The 20142-nt window shown below is 38.3% G+C and overlaps 1 protein-coding gene across 1 annotated transcript in view; it reads right to left on the bottom strand.

Moving 5' to 3' along the window:
• The window catches only part of INTS4 (integrator complex subunit 4), a 118708-nt gene that overhangs the window by 24274 nt on the left and 74292 nt on the right, over positions 1-20142 (bottom strand). The window contains exons 12-16 of the mRNA XM_047071285.1: positions 16569-16711; positions 13640-13755; positions 10980-11113; positions 9754-9911; positions 258-351 (exon numbers count right to left, since the gene is read on the bottom strand). Of these exons, the coding sequence (XP_046927241.1) occupies positions 258-351; positions 9754-9911; positions 10980-11113; positions 13640-13755; positions 16569-16711 (645 nt within the window). The remainder of the gene's footprint in view (positions 1-257; positions 352-9753; positions 9912-10979; positions 11114-13639; positions 13756-16568; positions 16712-20142) is intronic.

The following is a 20142-nucleotide window of genomic DNA, read 5'->3' as shown; positions in this document are numbered from 1 at the left end:
TAGTTATCCAATCTACTCTAATTATATAATGATAAAAGAATACTTCCAAATTAAAAAAATTTAAATTCCCACACAAGTTAACAATTCTTTAGAGACAAATATAATTACACTGCCAAGTAAATAATTTCTCCACTGCTAAGCAGCTACATAAGACTGTACATTAATGGCCTAAAAGAACTGCTGAATCCATTCAAGTGCATTCTTATACACTTTATGCACATTATAAGCACAGTCACAAACAATGGATTCAAGCCCACCTTGATGAGAAGAAGTTGACACCGAAGATAGGTAGCAGAGAAGTCAGCAACTCCTGCTAATTCAGACTGAAGTTCTCCAAGTCTTTGCAGATCCCTATGGTAAATAAAACCCCAAGCCACACATTGGATAGGGATAATGATATCAATATAAAGATCACATCAAAAGCATTTTACCATTTTATACCTAGTAAATAAATTGGTCACAAATTCTTTTTCAAAGACTTTATTTTTTTAAGTAATCTTTACACTCTTTGTGGGGCTCAAACTCAAAACCCCAAAATCAAGAATTGTGCACTCTACTGACTGAGCCAACCAGGTGCCCCACAATGACAGAACCCAATGCTGGAGTGATTATAATGAAATTGGTTCACTCATGCTTTGGTAGCAGTTTAAGCAAATACAATTCTTTTAGAAAGTAACACTGCACTACATTATAAAAGTCATACACATGGTCAAATATTTTGATCAGTAGCTTTATGCTGAGAAATAATTCTACGGGGAATATCCAACAGAAATATGCACTGGGTGTTGTATGTAAGTGATGAATCATGAAATTCTACTCCTGAAACCAATATTGCACAGTATGTTAACTAAAATTTAAATTTAAAAAATTGCTTAAAAACAAATGAATTGCTTTATACCCCACAACATTCACTCTTGTACATACAGACTATTATAGTGGAATATTCTACAGACATTAAAATATAAAATGGTAGTAAGGTGTATGATCTCAACTATGTAAAAACTATGTGTAGAAGAAAAGTATAGCAAAGTGGTTTTCTGGATAGAGGTATTAGGTGCTTTTTAGTGCCTTCTCCCAACTGTGCTTTATTTTCCATACAATAGACAAGTATTTTTTGTTATCATCAGGAAAAAAAAATTTTTTTTAAGATACTGTAGTAGGCTTTGTTGGCTCCTTACCCATTTAGCCATTCTGTACTTCTTCCTCACTAACTGAACTCTGATTTTGTTCAAGGGAAGGTGTCCTCAAACCCAGTTCCAGGTAGATTCTGATTGAACTAAGCCAATTAGTATATGTCATCTCCCTGGTTACGTGACTTAAGTTGGCCTTGTCAGTCCTAATGCAAGGACGTATATTCCATGCTTGGAGCAGGTCTGAGAGTGTCTCTGTCTTTCTGTCTCTACCTCTAACATGCGCTAGACTGAACAAGAGCACTTACAGTCCTGACTGCCTGGCAGCCATACTGTAACTCTAAAAGAAAAAAGCCTTGGGATAAAGCAAATGCTGAGGATAAGAAAAATCCAGAGAGACAAAAGAACTGGATCTTCAATGATATAAATGAACTACTTGACCATACCATACTTAGAACTGCCTCCAATTTTCTATTCGTATGAAGAAATAAAAAGCCACTGTAAGCTAGTTTGAGATGAGTTTGTCAGATACCTGAAACTAAAAGTATCATAGCTGGATACAGGTACAGACAAAATGATTGCAAAAATATAAAACAGAGCTGCCCGTGGACAAGAAAACAGAGAGTGGCACACACAGATAAAATTGTGTGGGGGCTGGAATTATGGATTTCAAATTTTTAATCTGTTGAATAGACAATACATACCAAGCTATAGAATTAACCAATGAAGTAGAGAATTCAAAAGATACTATAGGATATGCAATTAAGTTAGTCCACCTTCCTATCCCATTGCACCGTTAAGCAGTACACCCTTCTCACAGGCAACCGCCATTGCCAGTTTCTTTTAAATTCTTCTGGGGATACATAGGGGTGCCTGGGAGGCTCAGTTGGTTGAGCATCCAACTTCAGCTCAGGTCATGATCTCACGGTTCGTGAGTTCGGGGCCCCATGTTGGGCTGGCTCAGTGCTGACAGCTCAGAGCCTGGAGCCTGCTTCTGACTCTGTGTCTCCCTTTCTCTCTGCTCCTCCCCAACTCATGCTCTGTCTCTCTCTCTCAAAAATAAACATTAAAAAATTTTTTCTTTAATTCTTCTGGGAAACACTATATACATCTACAAAAAAAACCACAACCGTTGTTTTTCTTTTTTCTTTTTTGGTGGGGGGGAGAAGTGTGTGTGTTTGTGTAACCTAATAATCCACCTCAGAAAGCATTCATGGAAAGTGGTCTTGTTTTTTAATGGCAAAATCAAAATTTCATATAGAAATGACAGCTGTGAAAACGTGAAGATCTGGGTCACAAGGAAAGTGGAGTGGCATAAAGTTTCACAATATAAAGTTCATCATATAAAGTTTCACAATAGCCTGTACAAAACTGTCCACTGGAGTAAACCCATCCCTCTAATCTCATGCAACTTAAAAAAAAAAAAGTTTATTTATTTTAATGTTTATTTATTTTTCAGAAAAAGAGAGAAAAGGGGAGGGGCAAAGAGAGAGGGAGACAGAGGATCAGAAGTGGGCTCTGTACTGACAGCAGAGAGCCTGATGCAGGTCTGGAACTCACCAACTGCGAGATCATGACGTGAGCAGAAGTCAGATGCTTAACCAACTGAGCCACCCAGGTGCCCCTCATGCAACTTTTTAATAGCTAATGCTGCCACCTACAGACCTTGATATCAGGAAGGAGATGCCCCAGAAAAGGACACAGAATGAGTTCTTCCCAAAGTGACTGAAAAAATTAGGACCAGTGCCTTATAGATCCATCTCTTGTGAGTTTTGGTGGCTGGAGCGGTTCCTGGAGTGTGCTGTTGTCAGAATCCAGCACAGTAAAAGGCAAGGCCCTGTACTAGCTAACCACACCTGTGCAATGCTACTTTGGTGGCCAGCTGGTCCCTCTCTTTTCACATCTCTGATGTCTCTCTTGCGAAGACAGCCCTGAATCACTGTATTTCTGAAACGTTTCCTCTCCAGGAAGATTCTGCCTTTCTGTTAACAATTATAGTGAACACTGACCAGCTGACTATACATTAGCTGACGGCTATCCGGTGTTAAGCTATTCTACAGCCCCTACACTGCCACAATTGTTCTCAGTTGCACAGAACAAGATGTAACCCAACCAGCCACGGGAAATCTGAACTACTGTACAAGCAAAATAAGAAACGTGCTAACCCTGGACAAAATGCCCTTATCCTACTGCTTCCTCTCTGTGCCTATCTATGCCCACAATCCTCAGGAAGCCTAATTTTAAACATCCATCAGGAAACTATAAACTCTTTAATGAGACAGGTACAAAGAGCACCATCTATGTGCACTATACTAGGTGTGCTAGGTGTTTCCTTACTTGAGCCTATTTAATCCTGACACTGCAAATTGTAATTAATCCTATTTCACTGAAAATGAAAGGGAAGATCAGAGTTTAAGTAGTTTGCCCAAGGTTACAAGACTAATGAGTAGCAAAAACAGGCCTTGAACTCAGGTCTGTCTGAACTCCACAAATCTTTTTTTTTTTTTTTAATAAACCATACCATATTTCATTTATTTATTTAATATTAAAGTATGTTTTAATGTTTATTTATTTTTGAGAGAGAGAAAGAAAGCAGAGAAGGGGCAGAGAGAGGGGGAACAGAGTATCTGATGTAGGCTCTGTGCTGACAGCAGACAGCCCGATGTGAGGCTTGAACTCACAAACCACAAGATCATGATGTGAGCCTAAGTCAGATGTTTAAGCAACTAAGCCACCCAGGCACACTAAAGTCTTTTCATTTATTTATGAACTGCATCAAACACAGATGACACCTAAATGGATTTAAAACTAGATGCATATTAAGGGGCGCCTGGGTGGCGCAGTCGGTTAAACGTCCGACTTCAGCCAGGTCACGATCTCGCGGTCCGGGAGTTCGAGCCCCGCGTCGGGCTCTGGGCTGATGGCTCAGAGCCTGGAGCCTGTTTCCGATTCTGTGTCTCCCTCTCTCTCTGCCCCTCCCCCGTTCATGCTCTGTCTCTCTCTGTCCCAAAAAATAAATAAACGTTGAAAAAAAAAAAAAATTTAAAACTAGATGCATATTAAGTCATATTTCTACAAATGTGATTTGAGAGGGCAAAAGTGCCCCTCCCAGGAACACATGCTTCAGCAATCCTTAGTCCACATGTTGGCACTAAGTAGCATTTATAAAGTTTGGACTGGATTTACTTACAAAATGTCAAGAGCTTGTCTACTCTGTCAGAAGAGCCACAATTTAAATTTTAAAACATTTCATAAATGGCTATTATCTATGTAACTGCTATTCTCAAAATACCTTGCATAGATCATGATAATAATCTTCACAACAGTCCTATGAGCAGGTACATACAACCCTCAAATTACAGATGAGGGTGTTGAGGCCCAAGATCATGAGCCTAGGAAATGATAAAAAGTAAGGCTTCAATCAATTCCTTTGGATTTTAAATCTCATTATCCTAGGTGCATTTGTGTCCTACAAACTGTTAACCAGAAACAGAGCAGTGTGACCAGATGGAAGGGCTAGAAAGACCTATGTTCTAGTCCAAGACTTTGCTATCTTCTCCGTCCTGGAGAGTCTTCTCCCTTCTTCACTTGATGAACTTCTATTCATTCTTCAGGTAACTGCTTAGCCATCCAGGGAAGGGTTAGGTGCCTCCCTTCCGTTATCCTGGAGAACCCTGTACTCCCCACAATGCAGCATGGAAAACACAATATTGCATTTCTTATTTACCTAGCTATTTCCCCAACCAGGCTATAAGATCTCTTACAGCAGAAACTATTTTGTTTACTACTGTACCCCTTCTGCCTAGCATATGATGGATACTCAAAAACAGTGTAACAAGTGAATGAACCCCCAGCTCCCTCACTCATTTTAAAAATGGGGTACTTCTAAAAAATGGGGTACTTCTCATAAAATTGTTTTCAAATTCAATTCATAAGGCACTTAAAAAAGTGGGTATATAGCAGGCGCTTGACAGACAACATACCTCTTGTTATGATCAAGGACAGCAGAGCCTTACCAAACAACAAATCCATAAATCTGGAGATGAGAAATGGCCAGAAGGAAATACCATCTATAACAATATTAGAAGTCTTCATTTCTGGGGCACCTGGATGGCTCAGTTGGTTAAGCCTCCAACTCTTGGTTTCGGCTCAGGTCATGACCTCACGGTTTGTGGGTTCAAGCCCTGTGTCAGGTTCAGTGCTGATGTTGCAAAGCCTGCTTGGGATTCTCTGTCTCCTTCTCTCTCTGCCCCTTCCCTACTCTCTCTCTTATCTCAAAAATAAATAAGCTTCAAAAAAGAAAAAAAGTCTTCATTCCTTGTTAAGTGATCACAACTACAGTTTTCAACAAATATTTACTGAGCTCCTATACAATACCCAAGTTACAATGATGAAGACAAAACAGTTATGTCAAATTCAAGGAACAAACAAATTATTTCCCAGGGCCCTAACTAAACTATAGTACACATTCTATCGATGAGATTCAGTTAGATTAAATGGGTGCTTCCTGGATTACAACAAAGGGAATGGGGTGCGTATGATGGTGAAGTTTGTTTCAAACTAACACTAACAACTAAGTGATCAGAGTCCTAATCACAGAAACTTCTGTATGAAACTCTAACATTTCACTTTGCAACAACTACCAAAAATGTAAGTTCTGCAGAACCCCAAGGGTCATCTGATGTAACAGGAATCGCCTGTTAGATATGCCTGCTGCGCATCACAAAAAATCAATATTTATGTGGTTTTTTTGTTCTTTAATTAAAAAAAAATTTTTTTTTTATATTTTTGAGAGTGAAAGAGACAGAGCACAAGCAGAGCGGGGGCAAAGAGAGAGGGAGACACAGAATCCAAAGCAGGCTCCAGGCTCTGAGCTGTCAGCACAGAGCACGATGTGGGGCTCAAATCCATGAACCACAAGATCATGATCTGAGCCGAAATCAAACACTTAACCGAATCAGCCACCCAAGTGCCCCTTAATGTTGAGAAAGAGCGAGTGAGGGAGGGGCAGAGAGAGAGAGGGAGACACAGAATCTGAAGCAGGATTCAGGTTCTGAGCTGTAAGCAAAGAACCCAATGCAGGGCACAAACACCTAGACAGCAAGATCATGACCTGAGCTGAAGTTGGATGCTTAACCAAATGAGACACCCAGGCACCCCACAAAGCATCAATTTTAAAGTCAAACAAAACTAGATTCAAATCTCAGTTTTGCTACTTCCTAGCAAATTGCTTCACCTCCCCAAAGTCCCATTTCTTCTCTGTGAAATGGTAACAATATCTAACTGCAGTAATGTTTGTAAAACAGAGTAGGTCATCAATAACTACTATACCATCTGCTTTCCTTTCTGGATATTTCACCGTCCTGGACACCCTCCTCAGAATGCACTCAAGTTAGAAACAGTACCCAGGACCAACCACAGCACTAGAACAGTGGTCCCACCAGCCTGAAGCCCAGCAGGGCTCTCACCAGAACATGCAGGCAACTCAGATCAACAGGTGTTTACTGAGCACCTAGCAGCCAGCACTGCAGCTGATGAACAAGCTTGCTTTTATGCATTCTGTACTTGCTTTAGTGTCAACAGGATACAAACTGTCAAAAACAAAACCTAAATGTTTACTTATGTGGGGCTGAGTCAGAAAGTAGAGTTTATTTTCCTAGGCTCAGGGCCAACAACTTCAGATAGTGGCCCTTAACTAATCACTCTGTTAAGGGAGCAGAAGAGAAAAACAAAATATGATAGAGGCATCACTTCAGGGTCAGCAAACTTTCTGTAAAGGGTCAGACAGTAAATATTTTAGGCTTTGTAGGCCATACAGTGTCTATGGTGCTACTCAACTCTGCCTTCAAACCTTATTTACAAAAGCAGATGGATATTGCTTTTGCTAAAGGCAAATGGATTTCAATTCTTCTCCTATCATTCAGGACATCCTAATAAGGTTTGGCAGAGTCTGCTGGTTGTTCCCCAGTATCTTCCCCTTTTTCCCAAGTATCAGAGCCACCAAATGTTAACAAAGCACTGGTCAGCCAGAATAAAGACTACATTTCCTAGCTCCTAGCAGCTATATGGCCATGTGACTTAACTTCTGGTCAGTGGGATGCAAGTAAAATTAGAACATGCAATTTGGGGAAAGTGTCTTTTTTTTTTTTTTAATTTATATTCAAGTTAGTTACTATACAGTGCAACAATGATTTCAAGAGTAGATTCCTTAATGCCCCTTACCCATTTAGCCCATCCGCCCTCCCAAACCCCCTCCAGTAACCCTCTGTTTGTTCTCCATATTTAAGAGTCTCTTACATTTCATCCCCTTCCCTGTTTTTATATTACTTTTGTTTCCCTTCTCTTAACGTTCATCTGTTCTATGGCTTAAAGTCCTCACATGAGTGAAGTCATATTATATTTGTCTTTCTCTGAATGACTAATCTCACTTAGCATAATACCCTCTAGTTCGATCCACGTGGTTGCAAATGGCAAGATTTCATTCTTTTTGATTGCTGAGTAATACTCCATTGTATATATATACACCACATCTTCTTTACCCATTCATCCATCGATGGACATTTGGGCTCTTTCCATACTTTGGCTATTGTCGATAGCACTGCTATAAACATGGGGGTGCACATGCCCCTTTGAAACAGCATTATCTGTATCAATTGGATAAATACCTAGTAGAGCAATTGCTGGGTTGTAGGGTAGTTCTATTTTTAATTTTTTGAGGAACCTCCATACTGTTTTTCAGAGTGGCTGCACCAGTTTGCATTCCCACCAACAGCGCAAAAGAGATCCTCTTTCTCCGCATCCTCGCCAGCATCTGTTGTTGCCTGAGTTGTTAATGTTAGCCATTCTGACAGGTGTAAGGTGGTATCTCATTGTGGTGTTGATCTGTATTTCCCTGATGATGAGTGATGTTGAGCATTTTTTTCATGTGTCTGTTAGCCATCTATCCGGATGACTTCTTTGGAAAAGTGTCTATTCGTGTCTTTTGCCCATTTCTTCACTGGATTATTTATTTTTTGGGTGTTGAGTTTGATAAGTTCTTTATAGATTTTGGATACTAACATTTTATCGGATATGTTGTTTGCAAATATCTTCTCCCATTCCATCGGTTGCCTTTTAGTTTTGCTGATTGTTTCCTTTGCTGTGCAGAAGCTTTTTATTTTGATGAGGTCCCAATAGTTCATTTTTGCTTTTGTTTCCCTTGCCTCTGGAGACGTAATGAGTTGCTGCGGCCAAAGTCAAGAGGTTTTTGCCTGCTTTCTCCTCGAGGATTTTGATGGCTTCCTGTCTTACATTTAGGTCTTTCATCCATTTTGCGTTTATTTTTGTGTATGGTATAAGAAAGTGGTCCATGGGGAGCCTGGGTGGCTCAGTTGGTTTAGCATCCGACTTCGGCTCAGGTCATGATCTCACAGTTCGTGGGTTCGAGCCCCGCATCAGGATCTGTTCTGACAACTCAGAGCCTGGGGACTGCTTTGGATTCTGTGTCTCCCTCTCTCTGTGCCCCACCCCCACTCGCACTTTGTCTCTCTCTCTCAAAAATAAGCATTAAAAAAATTAAAAAAAAAAAAAGAAAAAAAGTGGTCCATGTCCATTTTTCTGCATGTCACTGTCCAGTTTTCCCAGCACCACTTGCTGAAGAGACTGTCTTTATTCCACTGGATATTCTTTCCTGCTTTGTCAAAGATGAGTTGGTCATACGCTTGTAGGTCCATTACTGGGTTCTCTATTCTGTTCCATTGATCTGAGTGTCTGTTTTTGTGCCATGGGGAAGTGTCTTTAAAAGGACGTGAGGAGGGGTGCCTGGGTGGCTCAGTTGAGTGCCCGACTCTTGATTTCGGTTCAGGTCATGATCCCAGGGTCATGGGATCGAACTCTGTGTCAGGCTCTGCACTGAGCATAGAGCCTGCTTGAGATTCTCTCTCTCTCCCTCAATCCCTCTCCCCCGCTCATGTGCTCCCTCTCTCTCTCTCTCTCTAAAATAAATATATATAGATATATAGATATAGATATAGATATAGATATAGATACAGATATATATATATATATACATAGATATATACGTATAGATACGTATATGTATAGATACATATGTACGTGTGTGTATATATATATATATATATATATATATATATATTTATTTATGGGGTTAGAAATGATGCCCTTCTCCTGCTCTTTCCTTTTTCCTGCAGCCTGGAGTACAGAGGGGATAGTTCAGAGTTTGGATCTTTAGACAGAGACCACTTGCTCTAGAAGATGGAGAAAAAAATGCACCTAGGACCCTGATAACCATCTCAGCTCTGCCTTGCCTACAAAAAAGAATTAACCTTTCCTCTTGTTTAAGTCACTGCTACTTTACATTTTCTGTCACCTATCATAACTTGCATTCCTTGCATATTAGCAAGGAAAGAAAAATTAAAAACAGCTTCTCTTTAATGCTTTCGAGTTTTGCGCTTATCATCAATCTGGTCATGAACACAAAGAGTTTTTCTTTGAAATATGCTCAAACTCCAAACTAATGCAAATATAAACAGATCATAAAACCATGTGTGAGTATAGGCCAACACTGGAAATCAAGAGAGCTGAGCATAACAACAGTATTAACTCTGTCAAAAAAACATCTCACCTGATGGTGAGCTCCAGCAGCTCCTGGGTTCCCTGAGGGTCCAGGTGCTGAAGACTGTACACCCTCTCAAGGCTTTGCTGCAGGAACTGATGGGAAGGGTCCTCATGAGGTGTGATATTGGCAGAAACAGCCGATGACACTAGCTTTCTACCTGGTAACTAAGCAAACATAGTGGTGTTATAGTGCCATCAAATTCTGTGGCTCAGCTTCTGGTAACACACAGAAACGAGAAAAAAACATGAGTCAAATACAGGAAAGGAACAACAGGTGAGGTAATTGTGCAAACAACCTTTCTCTCATTCCTTAGCTTCAGTGGGAGAAATGGAGAGAGAGAAAATGAATATAGTCTATACAATATAACCACAAGCAGCAAGGAGAAAGAAAAGAGAATGGTATAGTATTATTTTCTATTGCTAACTGAAATAAATGGGCTAACCATAGAAATGGAACTAATAATCAGTCTGTTGTCACATTTATTTTTAAACTTCATTCGATCTTCCAATTCATAGGGAAATGATTTATTCCAAAATAAATTTATATAGCATGCTTTAAATGATGGTAATTATAAATTTTTATATATGATGGTAATTATAATTCTTGTTCTTACTGCTAGTTACCCTCCAAGAAAGGGATGGGGGAGAGCAAAAAGGATTTCACTTTCAATTTTGTAACTTACAGTTTAGATTTTCTAACCACGTACATATAATTATTCTAAATAAAGTCATTTAGAGTCACCTAAGCAGGAGTAAGTTAACACAAATCAAGAGCTCGGAAAAGTGCCTACACACAGTTAGCATTCAATAAGTATTTGCCATTATTATTATTATCGTTAATTAAAAAAAATTTTCTTTCTGTATCTCTAGGTTTTAAAAAAAAACAAAGGTTTATTATTAAAAAATAAACTTGCTGAAAATTATGGCTTTATGTAATTGTTAAAATGTTACATAATCTAATCCTTGATCCAAAATATGCTATTCCAGATGCCTGTTTCTTGCCTAACATAACATAACCAATAACTCAGGGACATTTAGAATATGAATCTTCTTAAAAAGTAAAAGTTATAGAAGCAAAAGTACAAAACAGTGGGAAAGAGCCCAAGAGAGAAAGAGAATAAACGAACTAACGTGTTTTCAGAGAAAATACAGTCTGCTTTTGGCTATTTGACAACCACAAAGGACCAAAAATCAAAAAACCAAAAATAATGACAACAGCTGTTTTCAACATACCCTTAAGGCAGGAACAAGATGAGAAAGACTGTCTCGGAGGTAGGCATAGTGCCTGAAGGTATGATCTGAGAACAATGCTGGCATTGTTGGACAGGTTTTAGCAGCATTAAAAATAAGAACCAAAACTGCAATGTCTGATGCGTGACTGGGTTAAGGAGACCTGGAGGTACAAAACGTTGAGCTGGGCCAAAATCTGGTGTCCCAACTTCCCACCCCCAAAAGTCCAATTAAATGACAATTTTCTAACAAATAAATGCAAATTCAAACAACGAGATACATTACCCATCTCCAAGTTACCCCAATTACCACCCCAATTACCAAAGGTTTTTTAAAATAATGCCTGATGGTGCTGAGAATACTAACAAATAGAAACTTTTGGTACATGGCCTACTAAGGTACATTCTGGCACAATTCCTTTGGATAATAATTTGGCACTAGACAGTAAGAGCCTTTTGAATGTTGAGTAATTCTACATGTCAAATTTTATTCTAAGTAAATAATCATATAGTACAGAATCATTTATAATAGCAAATAATCAGGAACAAACTAAGTGTCCCAAACCAGGACAATGACTTATACACCTGTGTTTCATCTACTTGATGGAGTATTACACAATCATTAAAAATTGTACTTATGGGGATACCTGGGTGGCTCAGTCGGTGAAGCATTCGACTCCTGCTTTCAGTTCGGGTCATGATCTCACAGTTTGTGAGTTTGAGACCCATGTCAGGCTCCCGCTAACAGCCCAGAGCCTGCTTGGGATTCATATTCTCATTCTTTTTCTTTTCTTTCTTCTCTTTCTTTTCTTTTCTTTTCTTTTCTTTTCTTTCTTTCTTTCTTTCTCTCTCTCTCCCCCTCCCTAACTTGCACTCTCTCAAAAATAAACTTAAAAAAGAAGAAAAACATATTTATGAAGAATGTATAAATTCTTCTGTATCACAAACACTTTGTCATAAGTGCAAAAAGCAGGCTCTAACATAGAGGATATGATGGCAGCTATTTATTATCAGATATTTGATGATGAGATAAACTATGTTAAAAAATAACAGCAAAAACACAATCCCAAGGCTTAAAAAAGGAAAAAAGAAATACACCAAAATACTAATGGTCGATTACTATGATTAGTAGGACTTCAAATGTTAAGTATGAAGTTTCTTCTTTCAACTGTGTGGATTTTTTTCCTTTTCATATTAATTTTATAACAAAGAGAAAATTGGAAATTAAAAGATAAACATAGTTTCCAATCTTCCATATGTATCCCTATAGAAGTGCCTGCTATTTTCCTACCCAATATCCATTCTTCTTTGCTAATATAATACTCATGTTACTCCAAATATTCTATAGCTTTCTGCTCAGAACCTGGGCCTGACGATTGGAGCTCTGACAGCAATGTTGGACAACTGAAAATGGCAGAAGAGAAAGAAGCAGCTAGGATCACTAAGAATAATGTAGAGCTGCTATACCAGCACTAGACTGTGTGCCTCCAGATTTCTTTTACCTTGAAGAAAAGTAAATACCATAACTTGTTTAAACTACATTTGGGGGCAATTTCTTTCACTAACAGACAAACATATTTCCTAAACAACACAATCTTCCAACTATGCAGAAAAATATCTTAACATAACAGGTTTCCAAAAATGTTCACTGGTTTTTTTTTTTTCTTCAATGTAAAAGGGCCTTCAGATTTCAGAGCACTTCAATACATCATGTGTAATTTGTAATAACACATAGCCCAAAAGCCCCTCTAATGAGCTGAATTTCAAACAGCTATAGTATCACACATTTACAGGTAAGGTCTGGGATGTGCCTTTCTCAGTGGTAACACAAAGTCAGGCATGGTTAGTACATCAATTAAACAGATTGTTTAAAATGTATCCAAACACACTGTGAAAATAAACATACAGAATTAAGAGCGAACACACCGTCAACTTACAAAAGCACTTACTTGGCTGATCTTTATCTCCATTAATACATCCCAAACCTCACCAAGAATCTGCTATAGAGAGAAAAGAACCCTCAGAGAGTGTGGATGCACCGATGTAAATGTATTCCCATTACTGGAAAACAACTGCAGGACATGCTTTCCCTGGTTATCACAAACCCACTGAACTTGTATCAGAGGCAAAGCAATCCTGCAGTCCAGCTCAACACATCCCCTCCTCAGGCTGCAGATAAAGTTAAACTCCGAGTAACACAAGGGGAAAGCTCAAAGATTTTAAAAACAAAGACGTCTCTGAATCCCACATTTGCTGCTTGGAGAGTTATTTAGACTCTCTAACCCTCAGTCTCCTCATCTGTAAACCGGGAATAATACTTTGTCCCACGGTATTTGGAAGATCAGTAGTAAATGTATAAGGCATGAAACGGTGTATGGAATATAGCAGGGGCTCAAGAAATGGTAAAAAAAAATAAAGAACAATAATAATAATTGTTATTATTATTATAGTAGTAGTAGCAGTAGTAAATAGCAAATGTGAATTACTGTGAAAACATGAGTGAAAAGCTAAGAATAATAACTACCAGGCTCCCTCAGGATATACTCTTAACTAAAAGAAATGAAAAAAATTAAACTTGGACCCCCACCCCCAGCTACATTGCAGAAAAAGATGCCAAAACACCCCCACTAAATCAGCAGAGTCTGTCCTAAGCACAGAGGATACAAGCTGGATCATCCATGTCTGGTTCAGCTGTGTCAAAAAACGGATGGGTGCTCAGGAGCTCTGGCACCAAGGGAAGCACCAGGGTTGGATGTCGACTTCCCAGAAACTTCAAGCATCTGAAACAAACAAAATGAGAGCCCACCTTAATAACTTAATATATGCTTTAAAAAGTACTGGGGACTGGAATCAGAAAACCTGATTCAGAATTGCAAATTCTCAAACATCTACTTTTGCTACCTCTGTGACCTCAGACAAGTCATTCAATGATTCTGGAACTCAGTTAATTCATCTAAAAAAATTCCTATTATGAAAATTAAAGGGCTAGTAGGACATAAATTATTGCTGGTTATTTAACCAACAGCCATTTTCCCCATTTTCTTTGCAATAAAACCCTGTCTTTCCTCGGATATCAGGTAGGTAGTCAGAGAAGCAAGGGCTCAACAACAATTGGTCTAAACTCATCATGGCAATCCCACTCCCATTTTCCAGTGACTGCTTTGCAGGTAATAAGGTAACCCATTTCTGGTCAAAGGAGCAAGAAGGAAAGTCTAGTGGGGAGCTTCTCAGGAATGTTCTCCTAATCAAATAAAAAGAGAAATGTGTGAGAAGGTATACCTTTTCTTTTCTGCCTTAAGATACTATCTTATGAGGCAGCCATCTTGCAACTAATGAGAAGAAAGCCAAGGGAACTGCAGAGAAATCAACCAGATTACTAACCCTGTTAAACTGAATTACCAATCCTGAAACCAACTTTCTGACTTGTCATGCCAAAAAATTAGACCTTATTGTTTAAGCCACTTTTAATCAGATTTTCTATTACAAAAATGCAAAAGCATTCTAACTGATATCCTGGGTGAAGTTCTGAAATCAGAAGAGACCTGAAACGTGAAAATTAACAACTGTGTGGCCTTGGGCAGATAAGTTTCTTACTACAAAATGGGATTAAAAAATCATTGCCTCATACAGTTGCTGTAAGGATTAAATGAGATAATAAATAAAAAGTACTTAGCAAAGGGTCACATAGTAAGAACTCAATTAGCTATTATTAAGCAGCTATTAGTTAACTATTAGGACTACAAGAAAACCCTTTATAAGCTATAAAGAACTACATGTGTACTGGTAATTAGGCATTTTATTATTATTATGGTTTAGAAGGTGTGCTGAATAAAAAAGAAATTAAATCCTTATTTCTATTCTTGTGGAGTTTATGATCCAGCTAGGGCAAAGATGACAAGTACTACAAGTTAATGAACTACCAAATGAATGATACTCTGTTTTCTACCTGTCAAAGGTAGAAGAGATCACCATTGATAGAGAAGGTTTCACAAAGGAGATGGGAGTTCACCAGGGACTGGAGAATAGGTAGACTGGCAATAGAGAAAAAACAAACACCATGAACAAATTCATGGATATATGGAGTACGATAGGTATCCCATTTCAAATACTTGATCTTTTTAGGAAAGCACACGTTTCCCCAGTTCTACTTTCCTCCTATGTGAAAAGCACTTACTGCACTAGTTTTCTGAACTCTCTCAACCCTTTTCTCATTCTGTTTTAGGGGACATTGTAAATTTTATAGTTTGACCTCCAGGTACCACTCCTTTATTTGATTTCCTATTTATTATATTCGGATCTCCCAAGCACCTGGGCCTCTCTAAAACTGGACTTCATTTCTGACTTGTAACATGTTTTCTGTCTCATCCACCTCCTCATCTACATATTCCCTACTTCTCGCCCCTCCTGATATTTGAAGGCTAGGTCTCTGAGTTGGATCTGTTCTTAACTCTCCACGGCACCTAACACAGTGACTGGGTCATATAAACAGAATAAACTACCTTCTTCAAAACTTTCATTTATCTATCTTTAAAAATGTCGTAAAAACATGCCACTCTTGTGCTTGCTTCGGCAGCACATATACTAAAAAAAAGAAAAAGAAAATGCCACTTTGACTATTCCTTTACTCTTTTATCACATTCTTTTTGATATTCCTAAGGAAAGCCACCATTCATGCAAAGAGATGAAAATTCAAATGATAATGAATAGGTAACTTCAAAATCTTTTGGAGCACTATAAGGTGAAAGAGCTTTCTGTCTACAATCACCCAATAAAGACAGTCTTATATAAATATTCTGGTAATAACCCCATATCTTATGTTAAGGCAAGTTCTGTGTTGCCACAGAACTACAGATACTGATACAGGTGTTTTTCCCCACTATAACCCCCACACCCCAAATGACTGAGTGTTTCTTGAAGATTCCCCTGGTATTTTCAGTTTTAATATATCCTACAAGTACCTGATCTGACCATTTTTCTATTTTTAGTAACAAATTTTTCTGAAAAATCAATAAATTATACCACTAGAGTGATCTCATCACATAAGCTCACTTAAATATGTGGGGCACAATAACATATATTTTATAATAAACGTATGCAAGTAGTTCTTCAAACAGCAATTCATGAACAATGGTAAATTTGACTCTAGTCAGTAAAGGTACAGGTAACCAAGGGAAAAAATGATTGTCATTTGTAGATAAAGTGCCAAGTCCTGCATCTAATCTCTGTAACTATGGCTGTGATCCTACACAAAATGCAAAAGAGACAAAGAAGTGGTTAACACTATATAGGAGAAAAGGAATCTAATCAACTCATCCCTGTACCTCTAACACTTACCACAGGGCTTGGCACATAGTAAGTATATGGTAGCAGGCACATATTATCTGCTAGGCAGATGGATGGACAAATAAATAATCTAAAATGTGATATTCAATTTAGGAATTAGACTCCTGAGTGTCCAGTTGAGTCAGGTTTCTAAATTGAAGGCAAAATTGAGAGTCATACCCTTAATCTATGATGAGCCACTGAATAATGTCAATACTGTGCATTTACCACATTATTGGACTCAGTGAAAAAATGAGCAAAAAGTCCTTACTTCCATATGGAGTCCCTATCAGTGGGGTACTTGGTTAGATTTTTCAGCAGCTCCACCAGTGCAAGATGAATCCCTTCTTTGGTTGAAACATTAGTACAGCATAAAAGTTCGTGAAGAGCCTCTCGAATATCCCTGGACGAATCCTTTAAAAAAAGATCATATTAAAAGCAGTCACTGTGGATTAGCTTATTATGGGAGAGTGTACAAGTTACAACGGGACTACAGGATACAGAGTCTCTCAACTTTCTGGGAGGGGAGGGACTAGCAGTTGAGAAGACTTCACAGAAGAGGTAATTAACTGAGATCTGAATAATTCATTCATTGGTTCATTCATTCATACAAATTCAACATTTACTGAACACTTATTAAACATTTATCAAGCACCTATGATGTATACCAAGTGCTAGGGACATAACATCAACTGAAATCAAATCTCTGCTTTCAGGAGCTTCATTCTAGTGAAAAGACAAAAATAAATAACTATATAGGTCAGACAGTGATAAGTACTCTGGAGAAACTATAAAGCAAGTTCAAGGTAAGAATACTCAGATAGGTGGGGTATTTTACCTAGGATAATGAAAAGGAGCAGCAAACACAAAGACCATGAAATGGAAGCATGTTTGAAAAATAGCAGGGAAGCCCATGTGGCTACAGCAGAGTAAATAAAAAGAGAGTACTACAAGGCAGTGTTAGAGAAATGGCCTCTTCCATCCCCAACACCTGCTCCACCTCACTAAAATGATTGGAAAAGGTCACCAACAACTTCCTAATGCTAAAAGAAACATACACATATCAGTTCTGTTCTTCTTGGCTGTCTCCATACCATTTGTTGTCAGTTCTTCAAAACTTTTCAATGTAGACAACTTGAAATGTATACAAAAATAGACAATAATAAATCCCTCAGTTTCAACAATTAACTCATAGCCAATCTTGTTTCATCTATACCTTTATCCACTCCTCCCAGACTGGTTTGAAGCCAGAGAAATCATATCATTTCATTTGTACACATTTCCATAAATATTTTCTAAGTGATTCCTTATTTTATTAATTTATTTTTTTTATTTGAGAGAGAGAGAGAGCACATATGAGCTGGGGAGAGGGGTGGAGGGGGAGAGAGAGAATCTTAAGCAGTCTCCACACTCAGTGCAGAGTCTGACTTGGGGGTCGATTCCTCTACCCCAGGATCATGACCTGAGCCAAAATCAAGAGTAAGATAAAAACAGAGAGGGAGGCAAACCATAAGAGACACTTAAATACAGAGAACAAACTGAGGGTTGCTGGAAGGGAGGTCAGTGGTAGGGGATGGGCAAAATGTGTGATAGGCATTAATGAGGGCACTTGTTGGGATGAGCACTGAGTGTTACAGGTAAGTGATGAATCAATGGGTTCTACTCCTAAAACCAATACTGCACTGTATGTTAACCTGAATAAAAAAAAAAAAAAAAGGGGCGCCTGGGTGGCGCAGCCGGTTAAGCGTCCGACATCAGCCAGGTCACGATCTCACTGTCCGTGAGTTCGAGCCCCGCGTCAGGCTCTGGGCTGATGGCTCAGAGCCTGGAGCCCGTTTCCGATTCTGTGTCTCCCTCTCTCTCTGCCCCTCCCCCGTTCATGCTCTGTCTCTCTCTGTCCCAAAAATAAAAAAACGTTGAAAAAAAAATTTAAAAAAAAAAAAAAAAAAAAGGGGTCCAATGCTCACGTGACTGAGCCACCCAGGTGCCTTGATTCCTTACCTTAAAAAAAAAAAAAATCACAAAACCAGTATCATGCCTAAAAATTTAATAATTCTTTATTATCAAATATCCAGCCAATATTCAAATTTCTCTGACTTAAAAAGTTTGTTTATTCTAGACGAGATACAACTAAGGTCCACACGTTACAATTGGGTAATATGCTCCTTAAGCATCTTTTTCTCTAACTTTTTTTTTATTTTATATCTGAGAGAAAGAGAAAAACAAAGAAAAAGAGAGAGAGAGAGATTGAGAGAGAGAGAGAGAACACAAGCAGGGGAAGGGCAGAAAGATGGAGAAAGAATCTGAAGCAGGCTCCAGGGTCTGAGCTGTCAGCACAGAGCCCAAGGCGGGGCTTGAACTCGGGAGCAATGAGGTCATGACCTGAGCTGAAAGACTGAGTCACCTAGGTGTGTCATTAAGCATCTTTTAATATGTAAAATACCTCACATTTCCCGCCCAGTAATATTTCCCTGTATATCCTGTGATGGTAGTTAGATTTAGAGGCTTGATCAGATTGATGTTTTTCTTATAAGACCACTTCACAGGTGGTACGGTGTGCTTCCCTCAGGAACGATATGACACCTGTTTCTCTTTTGTGATGTTAGTAACCACTGGTAATCACTGCCTCGATTACTAATTCACTAAAGTTGTAAAACTGCTGTACAAGTCCTATCATTCTTCTTTATTTATTAATGGAAAACTTCTATAAAGAGAAACTTCCCTTATCAACTAGCTGGTTATCATGAAGTTCAATTTGTATAGGAAAAGGAAGGATTAATGCTTGATTCCTTAATTTACAGTTTCCAAAATAAGTTGATTATTTATTATCATTACTTATTATTATATACAGAATCTTCGAAAGATGACTAATGCAGTGCTTATTTGCCACTATTTATTTTCTTTGTTTAAGTATTGTTCAAATCTTTTGCTGATTTTGTAATTGGATGGTTTATTATTGAATTTTGAGAATTCTTTACGTATTCTTTATCAGATGTGTTTTGCAAATATTTTCTGCCAGTCTATGGTATGTTTTTTCAAAACCAGGTTTTTCCTTTTGCTTAGAAAAACAGAAATTAACTGTCTTAGCTCTGGAGGCCTGAAGTTCAGAATCAAGGTATGAGCAGGGCTGGTTCCTTCTGAGGCTATGAAGAAGACTGTGCCAGGCCTCTCCAGCTTCCGGTAGCCTTGGCATTCCTTAGCTTATACATGGCATTCTCTCTGCCTTCACATCACCTTCCCTCTATGAATGTTTGTTTCCAAGTCCACCCTCACCTTTTTGTACAGTGTATATATTAAAGGCATTATGTATGTTTGATCTGATCCCATTATCTCTCTGTATTGTAGTAAAATAAACACAACATAAAATTTACCATTTTTAGTCAACATACATTTTAAGTGTACAGTTCTATAGCATTAAATACATTTACGTTGTTGTGCTGTTTTTATAATTACTTAAAAGTGTCTTTCTGAAGAGCTTTTAAGTTTTGATAAAGTCCAATTTAATCTAGTTACTTCTCTTACAGGTTAAGTTTTGGTGTCATAACTAAGAAATCTTTGTCTAATCCAAGGTCACAAATATTTTCTCCTATAAGTTTTATAGTATTAAGTTTTACTTAATATGTGAAAAATCAAACTAAAAACTTTAAAGGATATGTCTGTATCCACATAGCAAAATCTAACAATCAGAGGACGCTTCCAAAGTCAGGTTGGAAACATGCTTTCTTTATTCTCCAGAAACCCTCCTTCAACCTGCAGGTCTCTCAATTTTTCACTCCGCAGAGTTACCTGGACCAGCTTCTTAATAAGCACATCTGACCATGTCGTTGCTCTATTTAGGAACCTCG

The sequence above is a fragment of the Lynx rufus genome, unplaced genomic scaffold (genome assembly GCF_022079265.1).
Source record: "Lynx rufus isolate CCGP_SWC_20201006 ecotype Redwood Valley unplaced genomic scaffold, mLynRuf1.p SCAF_9, whole genome shotgun sequence".
NCBI lineage: Eukaryota > Metazoa > Chordata > Mammalia > Carnivora > Felidae > Lynx > Lynx rufus.
The sequence above is the reverse complement of the archived record's forward strand: the minus strand, read 5'-3'. Positions and strand labels throughout refer to the sequence as shown.